This window comes from Brassica rapa, chromosome A03 (genome assembly GCF_000309985.2).
Source record: "Brassica rapa cultivar Chiifu-401-42 chromosome A03, CAAS_Brap_v3.01, whole genome shotgun sequence".
Taxonomy (NCBI): Eukaryota; Viridiplantae; Streptophyta; class Magnoliopsida; order Brassicales; family Brassicaceae; genus Brassica; species Brassica rapa.
Window position 1 is genome coordinate 8214688 of NC_024797.2, and position 16466 is coordinate 8231153.

Genomic DNA, 16466 nt, shown 5'->3' on the forward strand with positions numbered 1-16466 from the left:
ACATTACCAACAAAATAAATTGATGTCTAAGAGTGGGAAGCCACATCTTCCTTACAACCAAAAAATGCAAAATCATACAAATTTAAAAATATGGTAATGCCAATATTGTGTGTGAACCCAGTAAGGGTCTCTATCAATATTTCTCCAATGACAAAAGGTTAAAAAAACCGATTACAAAAGGTTAGTTGTACATAGAGATGTTTCTTGCCACACAAGTAAAATATTGTCTGCTTTAACCTAACCTCCCTGAAGAGAATGAACACGTAAGAATCAAATCAGGAGAGACGTAAGTTCAAGATGCCCTCTGAAACCCCTATTGACGAAACTTGTAGGATTCTACATAGCGTAAATCTATGCGAGGGAGTAAACGAATACTGTACAATTTCAGTTGTCAGATGAAGAACGGACCAAATAGGTCTCAGTCCTTTAGAAAGTGGAAGTTAGGGTTATCAGCGAGTTCGATCGCTGCCTTTACATTGGTAAATTCCTTTTCTTGCATGCAGTTGGAGATCTCATCTGCTGCAAAGGGGATGCTGAGTTTCACAAAAACAATTTCATGAGGTGTTATGGTGGTGATATAATGTCTGAATAACTGCGAGAAATTTACAAGTCGTTAATATTTTTAGTACCTGGAATCATTGTCTAACGAGAACGAACGGCTGTCTTCATCTTCATCTGTGATTAGTAGTTTCAAGTTGGAAACCACCTGCATTGAAAGAAAACATAAATTAGATAATGAAATGATATATTGAGATTTGGAAAAATGTATTATGGCATATTCGACAGATGTGAAGAGGAAACATACGTCTGGCGATACGTTCTGATCCTTGTCGTCATCAATTTTGCAGAGGGTACATATTCTATACAGTTGCTGAGTACTAAGAGCCTGAGAGATTAAAGAAAGAGATAGATAGAGAGATCAGAATAGGGTGTGAGTATTAGCATTCTCCAAGCACCTTTCCTTTTCTATTTATCTTGGAAAGGAGAGAGTAGTTACCGGACAGAGGTTAGTGGTAAGATCATCATATGTAATCGTGGACTTTTGTTCTGTAACCTGAAAGAGGAATCAGTTGATATATTCAGGACAGAGAAAGAAGAGAGAGAGTGGTGTACTGTAAATTTAAGTTTTCTGTAAATTTGGTTCTTAAAAAGAAAAGACAGACCAGGATCCCCACGGCTTGTCTTGTGTGTTTGAGTTCATCCCATGAAGACCCTACAAACTGCATTCAGGAAACTTCAGTTGCAATCAAAAGACTGAGCTGTTTGGTTACTAAGATAGGCAAATGAACTTTTACCTCTTCAGTTGCTAGGCTACACCATGCCTCTAGTTCATTTAAGAAAGCATTCACCCTTTTGCCCATGTTGAATGTACAGCATTCTTGTTGCATGAGGCTGCATTGGTTTATGTTACATCTTTCAGATCAATGTTTGATGGGGGGTTTATACAAGGTTGATGAGGGGAGTGTAGTTTACCTGTTAAAGACTTGAACGTTGATGCCTTGGAATGTTTGGCTGAATATCTTCTGAGCAAGAAACAGAGGAACCTGTAACAAGAAATTTTCTCAGAGAGGACATTTAAGTAGCTACAGTTAAAATTACCCTCGAATAAAGAAGACTTCTTACGTAGTTTTTCTGCAATGTGCCGAGAAGCCGGTTCAATAGATCTATGATGCCTTGCCAAGTCTCCTCTGGTGCATTGTCTGCTGATGGTTTTGCCGGTGTATTCTCTTCAGATATCTTTGCATGTGGGTCCTCTTCAGACGGCTTTTCTGGTGAACTACCTTCAGGCAGCTTTTCTGGTGGAATCTTATCTTCAGATGGCTTTGCTGGTGAGTTCTGTTCAGATGACTTTGCTGGTGAGTTCTGTTCAGATGACTGAGCTGGTAAGTCATCTGAAGAGGGCTCATTTGATGAATCTTTCAGTCCCTGAGCCATGAGTTGAGAACTAACAAGTGAGATGACCATATCTTGCAATGATTCATGATCTTAAGAGTTACTCTCTCTTTCGTAATAGATGAAGTTTTGATTCTTTGCACACATATTAAAAAATTTACTTTTTTTCTTAAAATGCCATTGAAAATATAATTTCAAACAATTTTTTCACTTATAAACAAAATAGTAAAAACAAAATTGGCTCCATAGTTTTTGATAAAATGAAAGTTACCTAGATACATGAAAAACATCATCTATTGTGAAACAATAACAATCACCTAAAACAGCGTCTATATTGAAACGAAAGGAGTATGATTTTTTTTCTTCAGGAAACCACATATATAGATGGGTTTACCTGAATGCATGACAAGAGCACGGGCTCTAATTCTCTCTTCACATTCTCTTGCACTATTCCATATATCGTTTCAACGTAAGCTGTGAGCTGCTGCTTGAAAAGCAAAGCCGGAACTTTAGCATCTACTTGTTGCACTACGTCTCCTGAAAGGCTTCCCGAAGAGGGTGAACGGAAACCCTGAGACATAGCCAGTCATGCCCCAACAAGATACGTTAAAACTTTTTAAGTTAGAGATTTATGACCATTTTCAACATGCTATTCTTGGAGACAATGAATAATATGTTGTTACCTGTGTCATCCTACCAAAAAATGAAGTCGGCTGAGGAGGTAACCTCGGACTTGCACTGCTTGTGCTATGGTTTTTCAAGCTTCTTTGAAGCAAGAACAGTAGCGTAGATGTGTTTGTTAGCCAATAGGTCAAATGATCATTGTCTTCCGGATTCTAGCAAAGGGACATAAAAGAAGAAACATGATGTGCAAACCATGAATGCTACAAAGCGATACTAATATGTAAACTTTAGGTTACCTCAATAGCAGAACCAAAAACAGGAACCATACGATCAAAGATACTGGTCTTCTCTGCTTCGAATACTTTCCAGTGTATGAGACATTTGTATATTGTGAACGCCGCAACAGGCTTCCCATGGCTGAATCCGACCTTTTGTGAAACAAACTTGATAAGGACGTCAACGTATTCCTGCATCATCAAAAACATAACATAACTACTTAACCAATGCTTAAGAGGTATCTCACATTGTTAGTTTTTGTTTCCGTTAGGCACATTACATGGGGTTGTCGTTCAATCCGAGATCGCCTGAAAGAAATTGTCCCAAACCTTCTTGATGGTATAGGAGCCAATGATGCCTGTAAGAAATAGCAAAGATGATTAAAAGTGTATGTAATAACAGTTCATCCAACTTTTAAGTTTGGACCACTTACATGATGTCCGTTCTCCATTGGCTTTCAAGAGGTACATGAATAGGAAGAGGTCAAGACTTTTCTTGAAGAAAATTTATATAAAGAATATATGAGACATTGCATAGAGGGAGTTTACCGGAGGTCCTGTAAATGACATCTGAGAAGACATTTTCCGGGAAGCTGAATGAGCTAGTGCTTGCTGCCGGAGAATCTTGTCTTCTGTCTCCATGTCAGAGACCTTTTCCTCAAGCCTAAAGATAAGAAGTAAATAAGTAATGCATATATGTAGTAACTTGATTAAGAATGGTAACTCAATGGAGCGTCACCTCGAAGTTGAATTAATCTAATACGAATTATGTTGAATAAATTATGAGAGGATGTAGATAGACAAACCTTTGCATGGATGTTTTTAACTCGATTAGTTTTGTCTCTGCCTCTACAACCTGCTGAAGCCTCTCTTCGCAAAGTTTACTTGCTTCCTCATACTTATTCTCTGTGTCTACAACCTTCTGAAGCCTCTCTTCACAAAGTCTACTTGCTTCCTCATACTTCTTCTCTGTTTCAACTATTTTCTTTTCCAACAAATCTACCAGATCCTGTGGAATTTTCAATAAATTTTAAGGGAGACATTACCCACACAAACTTGTAATGGTGAAAGGATACATTGTCTGAAAAAACTTACAAATAGTTCTTTGTTTTCAGCAGCAAGTTTTTTGGTAATTTCATTATCAATATCCTCTGTTGAACTCTCTTCTTTAATCATGTGTGTACCCTCCTCCTTTTGCTCGTTTGATGAATCACTCCCATCTTTTTTGTTATTTTCCTTCTCTAACGAACTCACCAGTGCCTGAAAAAGTGTCATACATCAGACCAACGATAAAAACAATCATGAAAACATTAAAAATAAGCATGATTAGAGAATTTGCAAAGCTTTACCTTGAGACGTTCATTCTCAGCTGCAAGATCACTGACAATCTCATAATCAGATGAAGCACTCTCCTTCAACTGCTCTGTGATGTTTGAGCTTGTTTCGTCGTGTTTTCGGTCTAAGGCATCTATTTTCTCCTCCAATGAACTGACCAACGCCTAATAAATGGTGTGTGCTTAATGAGATATATAGATTATCCAGAGAAAAAAAATTAAATAAAAATTGTGTTTCAGAATCAATATCAAGAAAGCCTACCTTTAGTTGTTGATTTTCAGCTTCGAGTTTGATGATTGCATCATTGTCAATGACGGGAACCTCCTGTTTTTCACTTTGCTTACCTGTTTCTTCATAGTTGGTCTCGGATTCATCAGTTTTCCTTTGTAATGAGCTCACCAACTCCTATGAAGTTATAAGGACACAAAATCATACTACTAAAATTTTAATGTTATGTAACTTTCAACCACAATATAAAACCTTTATGGCCTTACCTTGAGATTTTCATTTTCTGCGGCAAGATCATGCGTCATCTCCAGATCTTTAGCAAGTTCTTCAAATTCTAATTGCATGTCCTGTAAAGCGGACTGCAACTTCAAGATCTCTTCGCTTTTGGTTTCTTGAGTTTCCCCCAGCTGAAGTTTCATATCATTTAAAGCTGCTTTCAACTCTTCCACTTCTTGATTTTTGGCTTCCTCAAGCTCCATCTGCATAAGTAGCCAGATCAGATGCCTCATATTATGGTTTAAGAAAATAAAATATTCCATGTGAAAAGTCATGTGTGACAACATGTACCCTCATCTGTTTCTCAAGCTCTAAGATTGAAGTGAGCTCTTTTAATTCCTTCTCCAACTTAGTATTAGTTTCTTGGAGGGCTCCTGTTTCCTTAGCAGCCTGGAATACAAAGAAATATTATGACGTAGGCACATAGCTGCATGCATATGATCCAGTGAAGTTGTTGACAATCATAAGTTTCATGGAAGGTAAAGAAAGAATGTCACCATTTTAAGCTTCCGCAATTCTCGGCGTGCAACTTTTACTCTCCAGCCACACTGAGTGGTAATAGCTGCTTTCTTCATTCTTAAATACCGACGACGACACAGACATCTTCTGATTTGACTCTGTGGAATAAGTAACTTTTGCATGTTATTGATAATCAAAAAGAATGAAAAATTATTTGTCATAAAAAATGAGGTTTTAAAACTTGCTTGAATAATAATTGCCGCATGTCTCTTCTTCCTGTACTGAAGTTCAACTCGAGCAGCCATTGCACGCAACTGAGTCTGAACACAAACAGCTGAAATGCACAGCTTCTTATAGGCCGTGTGGCATATATACGTCCGTGCCTGCTTCTGAATTCTCAGAGAAGCTGCTTCTCTTCTCATGGACTCAAACTGATGCCGCGCCATGCGCCCTGTAGTCATATGGGAGAAAGAAGCCTAATGAGACATGAAAAACTATGAAGCTAAAAAATCTTAGCACAAAATGTATTACCTCTACAAATGGCTTGGATATCTCTTGAAGCAGACTGCAACATCATATATTTTTTACGGGACTGATAAGTTAGGACTTTTCTCTGTATGATCCTAGCTGAGTGGCCAAGAGCTTCAGATCGGTGAGCATCCAGTTCTGCCATCTGACCTGCCCTAAGAAACACCTTTGTCTTCCCTATCTGTGATTTGAAAGATAAATGTAGTGACATAAGAGTCTTGTGAAGTGTGACCGAAAGTGTAAATGGCAGTATCCTTTATTTGTTTTTTGGTCATAAAAAATAACGAACTATAAGATAAGAATATGAGAACGCACCTGAAAACCTTTTAGCTCCACTTTTGCTAATAGCTTTTTGCAAGCATCAACTTCGTCAAAGCTTTAAACATAAACAGAAGCAGGAAAGTGTTTTATATGAGTCAAAACATCAACTATTATTTGCATTAAGACTAATAATTTAAGATATTAATTGCGAAAGTTAGTAATGGTGAATCTACCTTTTGTTTGTAGCCTCCGGGAATAAAATTCTGAACCTAGTTAAAAATTCATTGAAAGGCTTCCTAGTAGGATATCCAGCACAACTAATCCTAATGGCTTCCAAAACCCCCTGAGCTCAGAAAATGATGTAGAGATCAAAATTTTGTTGCAGTTGCAAAAAATAAAAGCATGAGGTTCTCTGAAACATTAAGCTTACCCCACACCTAAGTTGATGCAGAACGTTAATGTTCTCAAAAATCTCTGGCTTAAGAACGTTGTTTGGTTTAACACAGCGTATGTAGTGAGGCTCTGTGGTGTTCAACGTCTCGAGCAAAGATTGTAGTTGTTGCTGTATTTTAGAGCATAGTGAAAATCACCGTATAATGTATGAGAATAATTTGTTGAAATTAAAAAACTCCAGACCTTGAACTGAGAGCCTATTGATGAGAACTTTGATGAGTTGGAGGATTCTAATCGTAGTTTTGGAAACAAAGATGAGACAAAGGAACAATCTGAAGAGTTCATGAGAGCTTGATGTTCTCGAACAACATAATCTTTGTTTTTGTCCAAAAATAGTTCAGTCTGATAAGTGACCTGAAATTAAACAATAGTACAGTCATCACACCAACAATAACTTCAAGACAAACATTTATAAGCACACGCTTCTGAGGCACTAACATCACCAGCATAATGGCAGATGGTAAAGTCTGTACGAGCCAATTTTGGTTTGGTGAAACGCTTGTGGCCGTTAAAGGTTTGGTATAGCTTTTGTGCAAGTGTATCATGTGTTGATTTTGGAAACATACTGTAGAGGCAAACACAAACTCAGACACACATATTGAAGTAGACTAAAAAGAGATTAATAAATAAATTAGATGATGTTTTGATACATTACCAGGCCTCATCTATAAGGGCAATAATGCCACCAGGTTTCTGTTCATGAAACAATTGTTGTTAGAAACTAAAAATCAATATATCTCTACTAGTAAACAGATCATAGGTTGCAATACTACTCATTATGCTACTACTTACTTTTTCTATAAGATCAAGAACATCCTGATTATCTATGAACTCTATGTAACTCCAGTCAATCTCTTCTTTAGTATACTCTTCTTGCTCCATTTTGAACACATGCTGTAAAAGAGAGGAACACAAGCATGAATATGGATCAACGTAAAATCAGATCAATCAATGATCTGAGAAGAGCACCAGTCTCCAACCTGGTTGAAATGCTGTTGGAGCTTCTCGTTTGTCAGGTTTATACAAAACTGTTCAAAGCTACAAAATGTTTGTGAAAAGAGAAAGTCAACGTTGGAATTTTAACAAAAGCATGATTACTGCTATAAGTTGAACCACAGAAGGAAGGATCAATAGTGTGAAGATTAATATTGTCAGAAACTACAAGAAAAGCTCTAGTTAAGTAACTTGTTTTTTTTATTGAATAAAAAATTTGGACTATTTCTCATTTATGTGTCATCCTAGTTAAGTAACTTGAAAGCTAAGGCAGAAATCATATATGTAAGCAACATAGCTAGTTAAATCAAATCACAAAAGGGTATATTTAACATTTGATGAATATAAGAGCATACCGGTTAAGCACCTGTTTGTCTTAAAACTCTCGAATCCATATATATCCAGGACTCCAATAATGTATTCTGAACTTGGGTCTTGTCCAATGGAGTTATTGATCTTGGTCACAAGCCTGAGAGAATTAAATTTGTTAACCTTTTAGCAATTTAAATCTAAAGAATGACGTTAAGCCCTTCGAAAAGAGTCCATTATTGCAAACCTACCAATCAAACAGTTTAGAATAGACAATCTTGGCAAGAGCATCTCTGCTTAGAGCTGCACTACCAGGGTCAAGCGACTTTGTAATGCTTTCACCACGAGTCACCATCACTCTTTTGCATAAGGAGTCTTCTAGAGCTTTCTCATCACACCTATACCAAGAGATATCAATCATAATTCTAACTCCTATAGAAAATAAATATGTTATTCAAGAACACAGAATATTGAAGAATGTACATGAAAAGCTCTGCAGCCACTTTCAGATGGAACCGAGATTTATCGTCCTTAGGCTCTGCAGCATCTGCTTCTTCTCCCTTTTCAAACTCAATGTTTCCTAGATGAAGGATAGCAGCAACTGTCCGGAAGATTGCATCCTTCAAAAGTAAAATGTAAGAAGAGTTTTCCTCATTACTGATCATGTAAAATGACCACCAAAACGTACCTGTTCTTCAGAACTAATCCCAACAACCTCCATAGCTTTCCTCGTAGCTAGATATTCCTTGGCATCATCAAGTGCACTCAACGAATAGCAGTTCGATTGATTTAAGTAGTGAAACGTGCTTGGTTTCCCTAACTTGTACCGCTCAATTTCCTGAAAAACTCAAGCATTAGACATGCAGAACTTTCACATGTGCTACTAATGTACACATAGACGGTCCTACGCAAAACTGAATGAAACATTTGCGTATAGCTCCCAGAATTTTTGAAGAAAATTACATAAAAATAAGCTCCCAAATTTATATATAAAAAAAATTAATAAAATATTTACTAAATCGCCTACAACCAAATCTCAGGGCCGGATCTGAATGTAGGCATGGAAGGGACCATAGTTACCTGTTCTGGCGCAGCGCAAAGCATGTAAAAGCAATGATAGTTTCTTTCAGGATCAGAAACTTGGCAAACTCTTGACCTCTCAAGCAAATATGTTCTAATAGCAGCTCCTGAGATTCTTCCCATATGGTTGAACTGAATCTCCACAAACTTACCAAAACGACTGCAATATGAGATTTACCAATATATATGTCAAGTTGTGGCTTCAACAAAATAACAAGAACAGGAAATATCAAGAAATGTTAAAGACATTCCCACCTTGAATTATTGTTTTTGACGGTTTTTGCATTACCAAAAGCTTCTAAAACTGGATTAGACTGCAGAACAGAAACATAAAGTCAAGAAGAGTAAGAATACATCTTTGTTTAATAAGAATGTAGATAGTGTTATTATTTACCTCCAAAACTTGCTGTTCTACAGATCGTCCTTCACTCTGAGCTTTTCCACCCATGAATGCAAGATACTGCATGAGCATCTTTGTGCTCTCTGTCTTCCCAGCACCGCTTTCTCCACTCACCAAGATCGCCTGGCTTACTCCCTCGTTGATCATTTTTCTAAATTTTAATGATTGTTATTTGTGAGTCCCAAAAAAAAAAACTGCTAGTGCTGGTTAAAAAAGTTTCATCTACAAAAAAAAAAGAGAAGATAACCTGTATGCAGAATCAGCAACAGCAAAAGGATGTGGGCTTAAGTCGCCAAAGTCAGAGCCTTTATATTGTTCCATTATATCATTTCCGTATAGGTGTGGTAGTCTTTTAAAGGGATTCACAGCTATCAGTATATTCCCTGTGTATGTCTGTAAAAACATTTCAAGAACCAATTAGTCTACGTTGTGAATGATAGTAAGCTAGTGTAATGAATGAAAGAAAAATCCTAAGGTTAGATGCTTACATATATTTCATTTGCATTGTACCGGGCCTTTAGATTGAGAAGAACCCCTGGTTCATGCAGATAGGCAAGCTTGGTCATGTCGTCGACACCAAGTTCAGGAAACTCAGGGTCCTTGGGGTAGACAGCATTTGCCTTTGCCACAACCTATATAAAAAAAAATATGAGGACTTTATGTTCACCACCTATCATCATGTAGCTTAAGAGCCAAGCAAAGGGTCCTTGGGATAATAACTAACCGTCTTGGTTTGGCAGTTAACTTTGACATCATCATCGTTAGCTTCGACAACTTCTCCATCTATCCAGGCATCATCTGTGTCTTCTACCCAGACGAGCGACCCCAAAGCAGCCTGATCAAAAAGGTAACAACATGATCAACACGAAAGAAAATCGCAATGCAGATTTTAATAAGAGAGTCTCTTAATTATTACCATTATTACGTCCAAATCTGGTTAGATTTCCAACGGGAAAAAAACATTAGAAATAATCCCTGAGAACCCAATCAGAAGGTGTTTCCCGGGAAATTTCTCCACCATCGATCCAATTAATGTTGAATCAGATACAAAATATATTTATCACGAACGTTTCTCTTTCTCTCTCTCTCGAAGCTTCAGAATTTTGGGAGACGTAAAAAATAAAATAAAAAACTACATTCACGTTTGAAGACAGATATCACCAACAATATCAAAGACCAGCCTCCTTCAGCTTAAACCAAAAAAAAATGCCCAGGAAAGCTGCAGATTCTCGCAGAAACCAATTAACTTTCTCGCGTTTTCCCTCTGGTTTTCTCTCCTGTTTTTTGTTTTTTCCCTTATTTGATAATGCTTCATTTCGTCCCTCTCCCTGGAAAGAGAGAGAGAGCAGCGAATCCACGTAAGCGTGTCATGCAAGTCATTTCGCTTTTTTTATTCCTAAAATTACCCTTATTAACCAAACCGGATTTCAATTTCCAACATTCGCGAAAACCAATCCGGTTCGATCTCAATGGAGAAGGTAATGACAACGTCGCGCATGTTCAGTGATGGGAGCAGAATAGAGGATCTCTTCCGCGTCATCGCCTCTCCTTAAAACGAACTATTTCATGATTTCAATTAAACCGAACCGGATTGGTTAAAAATAGATTTAAGAAGAAAAGAAAAAAACAGATTAATTATGAACCGTATAAAAAAACGAATGTGCCTCGATGACAGTTAACCATGACTTTCCTCTTATCAAGAACATTTGTTTCTCTCACACTCAGACCTTCTTCTTCTTCGATCTCCATGGCGAATCTCACCACCAACGCCAAATCTCGCCTCAGAGGCGTCGTGTTCGACATGGACGGAACTCTAACAGTCCCAGTCATCGATTTCGCCGCAATGTACAGGTCCGTCTTAGGTGAAGACGAGTACAAGCGCATCAAGGCGGAGAGCCCCACCGGAATCGACATTCTTCACCACATCGAGTCGTGGAGCGCCGATAAACAGCAGAAGGCGTACGAAACCATCGCCGATTTCGAGAAACAGGGAATCGACAAGCTCCAAATCATGCCCGGTACGGTTTACAATTGGTTAAAGATTGAGACTTTGGTAGTGTTGCAATTGATAAAGATTGAAACTTTGAAGAAAATAACATTTTTTTTGGATCTTGTGATGTGTTTTGAAAGTAGTTTGAATGCCTGCTGTGTTTATTTGGTGGTTATAGGTTTGATTTCTCTTCTAATATGTGGTGAAACTGTGTTTCAGGTGCTGCTGAGCTATGTGGCTTTCTTGATTCCAAGAAGATAAAGTATGCTTTTTAGATAAACTTGCTTTTATGTTAAGGATGCAATGTACTCAAGTGTTAAGAGGATAAGCTAATGCAACTCGTTGTTTCATTTTTTATTGTAGGAGGGGGCTGATTACACGCAATGTTAAGAAGGCCATTGACATCTTCCACCAACGTTTTGAGGTACTTTAAGCTCTAAGCCAGATCTCAGAACTAAAGACATTTTTTTTGTCAAATCTGTGCTTGATTGGTTTTGCTGTCAGAGAGGCCTTCATAAGTTTACTTTTCATTGTATTAGGTTATCTTTACTCCGGCACTAGGCAGAGAGTTTCGTCCGTATAAACCAAACCCTGACCCTTTGCTGCACATATGTTCTACATGGGATATCCCACCTAACGAAGTCATGATGGTTGGTGACAGCTTAAAAGATGATGTGAGTGGTGTGGCACATGATGATAAAAATCTTTATGTATATCAAAATCTTTTAAGCAATGCATGAAAGAAGCTTAAATATCGACCGTGTTATGCCTACCAACTCTCACAGACTATTTCTTCCCATTTGTCTGAAACTGATCTTTCTTCACTTGATTCTGCAGATAGCATGTGGGAAAGGAGCTGGAGCCTTCACATGCTTGCTAGATGAAACCGGAAGGTATGGGCCAGATGATTTTTCTGTCACCGGACTGCATCCTGATTTTAAGGTTGATTCATTGTCCAAAATTCTCAACATATTGGAGACAAACTTCGACTTGAGCCCATAGCTTTCTTATTTTCCAAGGTTATGTCTTGTAGTCTCAGTGACCAAAGTATTCTTCTACTTAGCACAAAGGCTGTAGTTTGCATTAGAATCACTATTGTAAGAGAGATACTGGCATTACACAGTTTTCTATCTGTTCAGGATAGCCATAAATATTAAATGACTATTCACTCGCCAGCTTATGTTTTATGGTGCATATGTTAAGTTTTTAACCATTTGATGATATAGAGAGACTTGTTTCTTGGATCAATCAGTGCAAACTCATGATAAAACAGAAGTTTTTGTTACAAAAACCACAAAAACGATATTAGATAAGCTTCAAATATTTACAGTGTGGTAAAAGAAATAAAGAGCATTCTCTTCCATAGTATATGATGAAATCGCAACAGAAAGAAAAAAAGACAGCAACCAAAAAAGAAAACCCTAAAAAACCATAAGAAGAACCAAGAAGCATACACAAACTCGATAAGACCAATCTAGCTTCTGTTTCTTCCTTATACTTGCTTCACAAGTAACACAGACTTGCAAAAACCCCACAAAAAAAAACTGTAATAACGTAATGTGGAAAAGAGAGCTAAACAGGTTTGTTTCTTTGCCTCTCCTTCGGATCTTGATGTCTTACAGCTGCATTTACCAAAATGTTTTAGTCCAAGATTGTAATCAAAACAATAAGAGAAATCAAGACGAGATAGTCTACATACCAAGTCCATTAGCTTCAGAGGTTTTCATCACCCGAAGTCTTTTCACCGACGTGATGAACATTCTAAGATATATACAATAAAGATCAGTATAAAACATTCATCAAACTCTAACAGATGATATAAACTCATGGCTTTTAGATCTTTTTACCTCCATGGGACATCACCAACAAGCATCCAATCACCTTCCTTATCTTCATAAGTAAGTACAAACTCAGAAGATCCATCTAAAAGCCTCAACGGTTTGGTGAACTGACCCGTTAACCCTATAGTACCGGGACTAGTGCGAAAGAACATATCTTCCAGTGTCTGCGCCAAATTCTCGTAAGAAGAATGAGCATTCAAATCAACTTTTCTTCCTATAGCAACTCCATCCATGTTCACCTTAATAAACCCAACTTGAACTTTTCCATTCACTTTCTTTGTAACATCTTTAGTCTCATCATCTTTGGCTTGCTTCTTACCATCATCTTCTTTCTTTGTGGCTTGGTTATTAACCAAACTGTTCATCCTGTGAGATCCAATAGGTGGCCATCCCACAACTTGACTGCTAACACACAAAGTAAAATCATGAATAAATATTCAACTTTTTCAAGACTCTTCATATCAAAATAGAGCCTTTCTTACTACACAAGTTAATTGGGTCTGTCTGAATAGCCAAATACTAACTCCTTTAAGGGAATCAACACTGAGCTAAAACCCTAAGAACCGTTAACTCTTCCTAGAGAAACTCTGTTCTCAGAACAGAGTTTCACATCACGCATAGAGCATAAACACTTTCTCAAAGATTATTCTATCAAAAATTTCTCAATTTATGTTTCCTCTGAAGCCAAAAAGCTAAGAAAGGATTAATCTTTCTTTTTATTCTTGACTTAAAAAGACGAACCTTGAACGAGGAGGAGATGCACCAGCGTGAGAAGCAGAGTCGGCAGCTCGTTTAGAGCCAACTGAAGGAAAATCTTTTGCAGTCAAAAGCCTCCCACGCTCTCCCCACGCGCCGCCACCACCTGGTTTAACAATCTTGGACGCCGTTCCACCGCCAAGACTCAGCCCTAGTCCCAGTTCTAGCTCACTCTCAGCTTTCCCCATCTCAAGCTCAGTAATCATTTTAGAAAACCCACTAAATAAAAGCTCTAAGAATCCAAAACTAAATACAAGAGAGAGAGAGAGTGTTTTAGAAGTTAAGGACTTGGAAACACCTGGGAGTGCAAATTCAGGAGGAGATAAGGAAACAGACAAACAGAAAGAGACAGAGAGAGGACTTTAAGGGTTTCTTGAAATCTAAAGATAGATTTCAAGAATTGGGGGAGAAGAAAAGGATTAGGTGGTGGAGAGGGTGATGAGAAACGGGACCCATATGTCTGGTAGTGACCATACCAACAACAATACCATTCTTTCTTCAATGTCCTTTTCTACTTTATTATCTTATTTTGTTTTATTATTACATTTTTTTTTAATTTTTCTTTCCGACATCATCAAACTTGTCGTGCTCTCTTTTGTTTATAAATGAAAAAAAAAACAGAACATATTTTTAAAATTATATATCAAAAAAACAGTTGTTTGTGTTGTTATTTAATTTGTGGAAAGCTTTTGTTTAAACATTACTCTTTCTTTTTCTATTTTTGTAAGAATTTGTATTCCTTGTAATGATTGCCATATAGATTTTATTTGTATTCACATAGACAAAACTGCTGAATATATATGAAAGTATATGACTAGCCAGTTCTGAAAAGGTTGAATTTTGATCAATATTGCCATATATAAAGAAAGATAGTGGAGACACCACTGTTAAAATGTTATTGGAATGACTAATCATTTTTTCAAATATTGAGACTTATCTTGTAGAATATGTTTTCCATCACTTAATGTTATCATCGATCGTTTGAGCTTAGATTTTTATGCTATGCATATCGATATATGTATTTAATGATGTTTTTGGTTTCAATATACTGTATAGACAAAACATTGTGGTAAAATCTCAGTTGATATGATATGTTTACTTCACTAATCAAATTAGTTTCAGATTAATATACTTGTACTTTAACAAAAAGACTAGATATATAATGTATATGCCCCCTTTCTTTAATTTTTCTTTTTTCACGGAGGGCTATGATTGATGTCAAATAAAGTGGAAAAATAGGTTGCAAAATATATATAGGAATTATTAAATAAATAGTGATGAGATTAGTCATCATCATGTTTCTTGGTATGCTATGATGATCCGTCGAAAAACAGATTCCAATCGCAATTGATGTGTGGAAGTTTCTCATTCGATCGAAATCATGACTAAGAACATTATGAGAACATATATTTCATACTCTATTGATGGATTTGTTAGAAACACAAACTTAGTTTTCTTTAATAATTAATTTTACATGTTGAAAACAGAACCAAAAATGTGACCGTCAATTTACTTTTGTTATTTATCTTTATAGAAGTTAAATAATAATACAAAGTTATTTAATTTTATAAGATTATATTAACATTATCATAATCTAAGTTAATAATAGCATATCTTATATTAACACCTAATTATTATAATTACTTACGTATTATTCATGTTGAATATTTAATGTTTTATATAACAAAACTACATAAACTTTTATCAAAACCTAAATAATTATGTTACATTCTCTTATGAGCGACACTATTCTTATAAACCAACTTTTATCATCATTCATGTAACATTTTAATCAGTAATCGGAAGCTAACTCTGTCAGATATATTTCTTGTAAATGAAAAATTAGAATGATAAGAATTTAAAAGGTTGATATAATATTTTACATTTATATTTTAGCAAAAAAAGTAACACATGTTGTTTTTGTTCTTAATTAGGAAATAAGGAGACATGGACCTCTTCAACAAGACGTTTACTCCTTCAGTTCCAAGAACCATCAGTTAGTCAATATCAAATATTTGATTCTATGTTTTTTCAAGAATTTCATACGTTTGTTCTAGATTTCGTGTAATTTTAATATTTTTCTTTCTTCCTATTCTCGCAATTTTATTCACTTCTTCTTTTGCTAGATATATCTGTGTCGTTCCTTTATAGGACAAAAGGCACGAACATTGCTTTAACTATAAAGTCGCAACCCAAGTGGGCAGTGGGGTTGGCCAAAATGGCAAATTAAGATTATAGACTGAAATAAATTTTTCTTCATAACCAGCATGATCAGTATTTTTTATATTATTTGAAAAATTAAAGAAATCTCTTGCTATAGAATTAAAAAAAAACTACCGTTAGCGCTAAGTAATATTGATTTTACCATTTACTGGTCGAGTCCACAACAATATGATGAATCACAGTAGAATTAGAAAATATGAGAGAATAGAATAGAGGAAACTGAAGCCTTTGATAGCCGATGAGTTGTGAACAATATCTTTTCTGCAGCTTTTCTCAATATCTAGTGCTCGTGTATATTTCGACTAATCAAATTATATCCCAAGAACTAATATCGATCTAATGTGCCATGAATAGTTTCTTTTGAAAGCATGCATGCATTAACTTGAGAGTCGATATCATTTAGAATCATAAGGAAAAGACAAAAAGAGATTCATGATATATAATTTGTAATCAAATGTTCAGGATAAATGATGGAGATAATTCACGCTTGTAAATAAATATATGTACTGTTAACATACCAATTGTAACATAAACTAGATTTT

General features: G+C 36.2%; 3 protein-coding genes across 4 annotated transcripts; 1 reads left to right on the plus strand and 2 right to left on the minus strand.

Moving 5' to 3' along the window:
* Positions 1 to 47: 47 nt before the first annotated feature.
* Positions 48 to 10689, minus strand: LOC103857478 (myosin-10). 2 transcript variants are annotated; one of them, XM_009134670.3, is made up of 42 exons: positions 10031 to 10685; positions 9839 to 9949; positions 9603 to 9746; positions 9362 to 9507; positions 9109 to 9265; positions 8970 to 9028; positions 8715 to 8874; positions 8323 to 8472; positions 8118 to 8254; positions 7886 to 8032; positions 7693 to 7794; positions 7313 to 7370; positions 7125 to 7226; positions 6988 to 7025; positions 6771 to 6897; positions 6516 to 6686; positions 6310 to 6441; positions 6113 to 6222; positions 5934 to 5994; positions 5622 to 5799; positions 5336 to 5541; positions 5129 to 5248; positions 4923 to 5021; positions 4622 to 4834; positions 4389 to 4532; positions 4142 to 4291; positions 3888 to 4052; positions 3599 to 3801; positions 3342 to 3456; positions 3227 to 3247; positions 3074 to 3151; positions 2814 to 2984; positions 2577 to 2729; positions 2288 to 2464; positions 1624 to 1926; positions 1474 to 1544; positions 1296 to 1392; positions 1164 to 1220; positions 998 to 1054; positions 806 to 886; positions 630 to 706; positions 48 to 533 (listed from the first exon to the last, which is right to left on the minus strand). In XM_009134670.3, exons 1-42 carry the CDS (start codon positions 10031 to 10033, stop codon positions 419 to 421), a joined length of 5166 nt encoding a protein of 1721 aa, XP_009132918.1. In that variant the 5' UTR covers positions 10034 to 10685; the 3' UTR covers positions 48 to 418. The 2 variants fall into 2 exon arrangements, with proteins under 2 accessions (XP_009132918.1, XP_033143063.1); XM_033287172.1 differs by having other exon boundaries at positions 5129 to 5541; positions 10031 to 10689.
* Positions 10690 to 10749: 60 nt separating this feature from the next.
* LOC103857479 (uncharacterized hydrolase YOR131C) lies at positions 10750 to 12291 on the plus strand. Its single transcript, XM_009134671.3, has 5 exons — positions 10750 to 11132; positions 11324 to 11366; positions 11468 to 11528; positions 11644 to 11778; positions 11942 to 12291. The coding sequence occupies exons 1-5, from the start codon at positions 10796 to 10798 to the stop codon at positions 12104 to 12106; spliced, it is 741 nt and encodes a 246-aa protein (XP_009132919.1). The 5' UTR covers positions 10750 to 10795; the 3' UTR covers positions 12107 to 12291.
* A 102-nt stretch (positions 12292 to 12393) lies between these two features.
* LOC103857480 (auxin-responsive protein IAA13) lies at positions 12394 to 14504 on the minus strand. Its single transcript, XM_009134672.3, has 4 exons — positions 13687 to 14504; positions 12952 to 13347; positions 12804 to 12865; positions 12394 to 12726 (listed from the first exon to the last, which is right to left on the minus strand). Exons 1-4 carry the CDS (start codon positions 13905 to 13907, stop codon positions 12677 to 12679), a joined length of 729 nt encoding a protein of 242 aa, XP_009132920.1. The 5' UTR covers positions 13908 to 14504; the 3' UTR covers positions 12394 to 12676.
* Between the last annotated feature and the right edge of the window lie 1962 nt (positions 14505 to 16466).

Coding starts and splice junctions, on each gene's coding strand:
- LOC103857478 (XM_033287172.1), bottom strand. Junction 6,898..6,987: donor GCCCTTATAGATGAGGCCTG/GTAATGTATCAA, acceptor TTGCCTCTACAG/TATGTTTCCAAAATCAACAC. Junction 5,800..5,933: donor TGGAGCTAAAAGGTTTTCAG/GTGCGTTCTCAT, acceptor TTCAAATCACAG/ATAGGGAAGACAAAGGTGTT.
- LOC103857479 (XM_009134671.3), top strand. CDS start 10,796: ATGACTTTCCTCTTATCAAGAACATTTGTTTCTCTCACACTCAGACCT. Junction 11,133..11,323: donor CAAGCTCCAAATCATGCCCG/GTACGGTTTACA, acceptor ACTGTGTTTCAG/GTGCTGCTGAGCTATGTGGC. Junction 11,779..11,941: donor GTGACAGCTTAAAAGATGAT/GTGAGTGGTGTG, acceptor TTGATTCTGCAG/ATAGCATGTGGGAAAGGAGC.
- LOC103857480 (XM_009134672.3), bottom strand. CDS start 13,907: ATGATTACTGAGCTTGAGATGGGGAAAGCTGAGAGTGAGCTAGAACTG. Junction 13,348..13,686: donor GCATCTCCTCCTCGTTCAAG/GTTCGTCTTTTT, acceptor GTGTGTTAGCAG/TCAAGTTGTGGGATGGCCAC. Junction 12,727..12,803: donor CTCTGAAGCTAATGGACTTG/GTATGTAGACTA, acceptor TGGTAAATGCAG/CTGTAAGACATCAAGATCCG.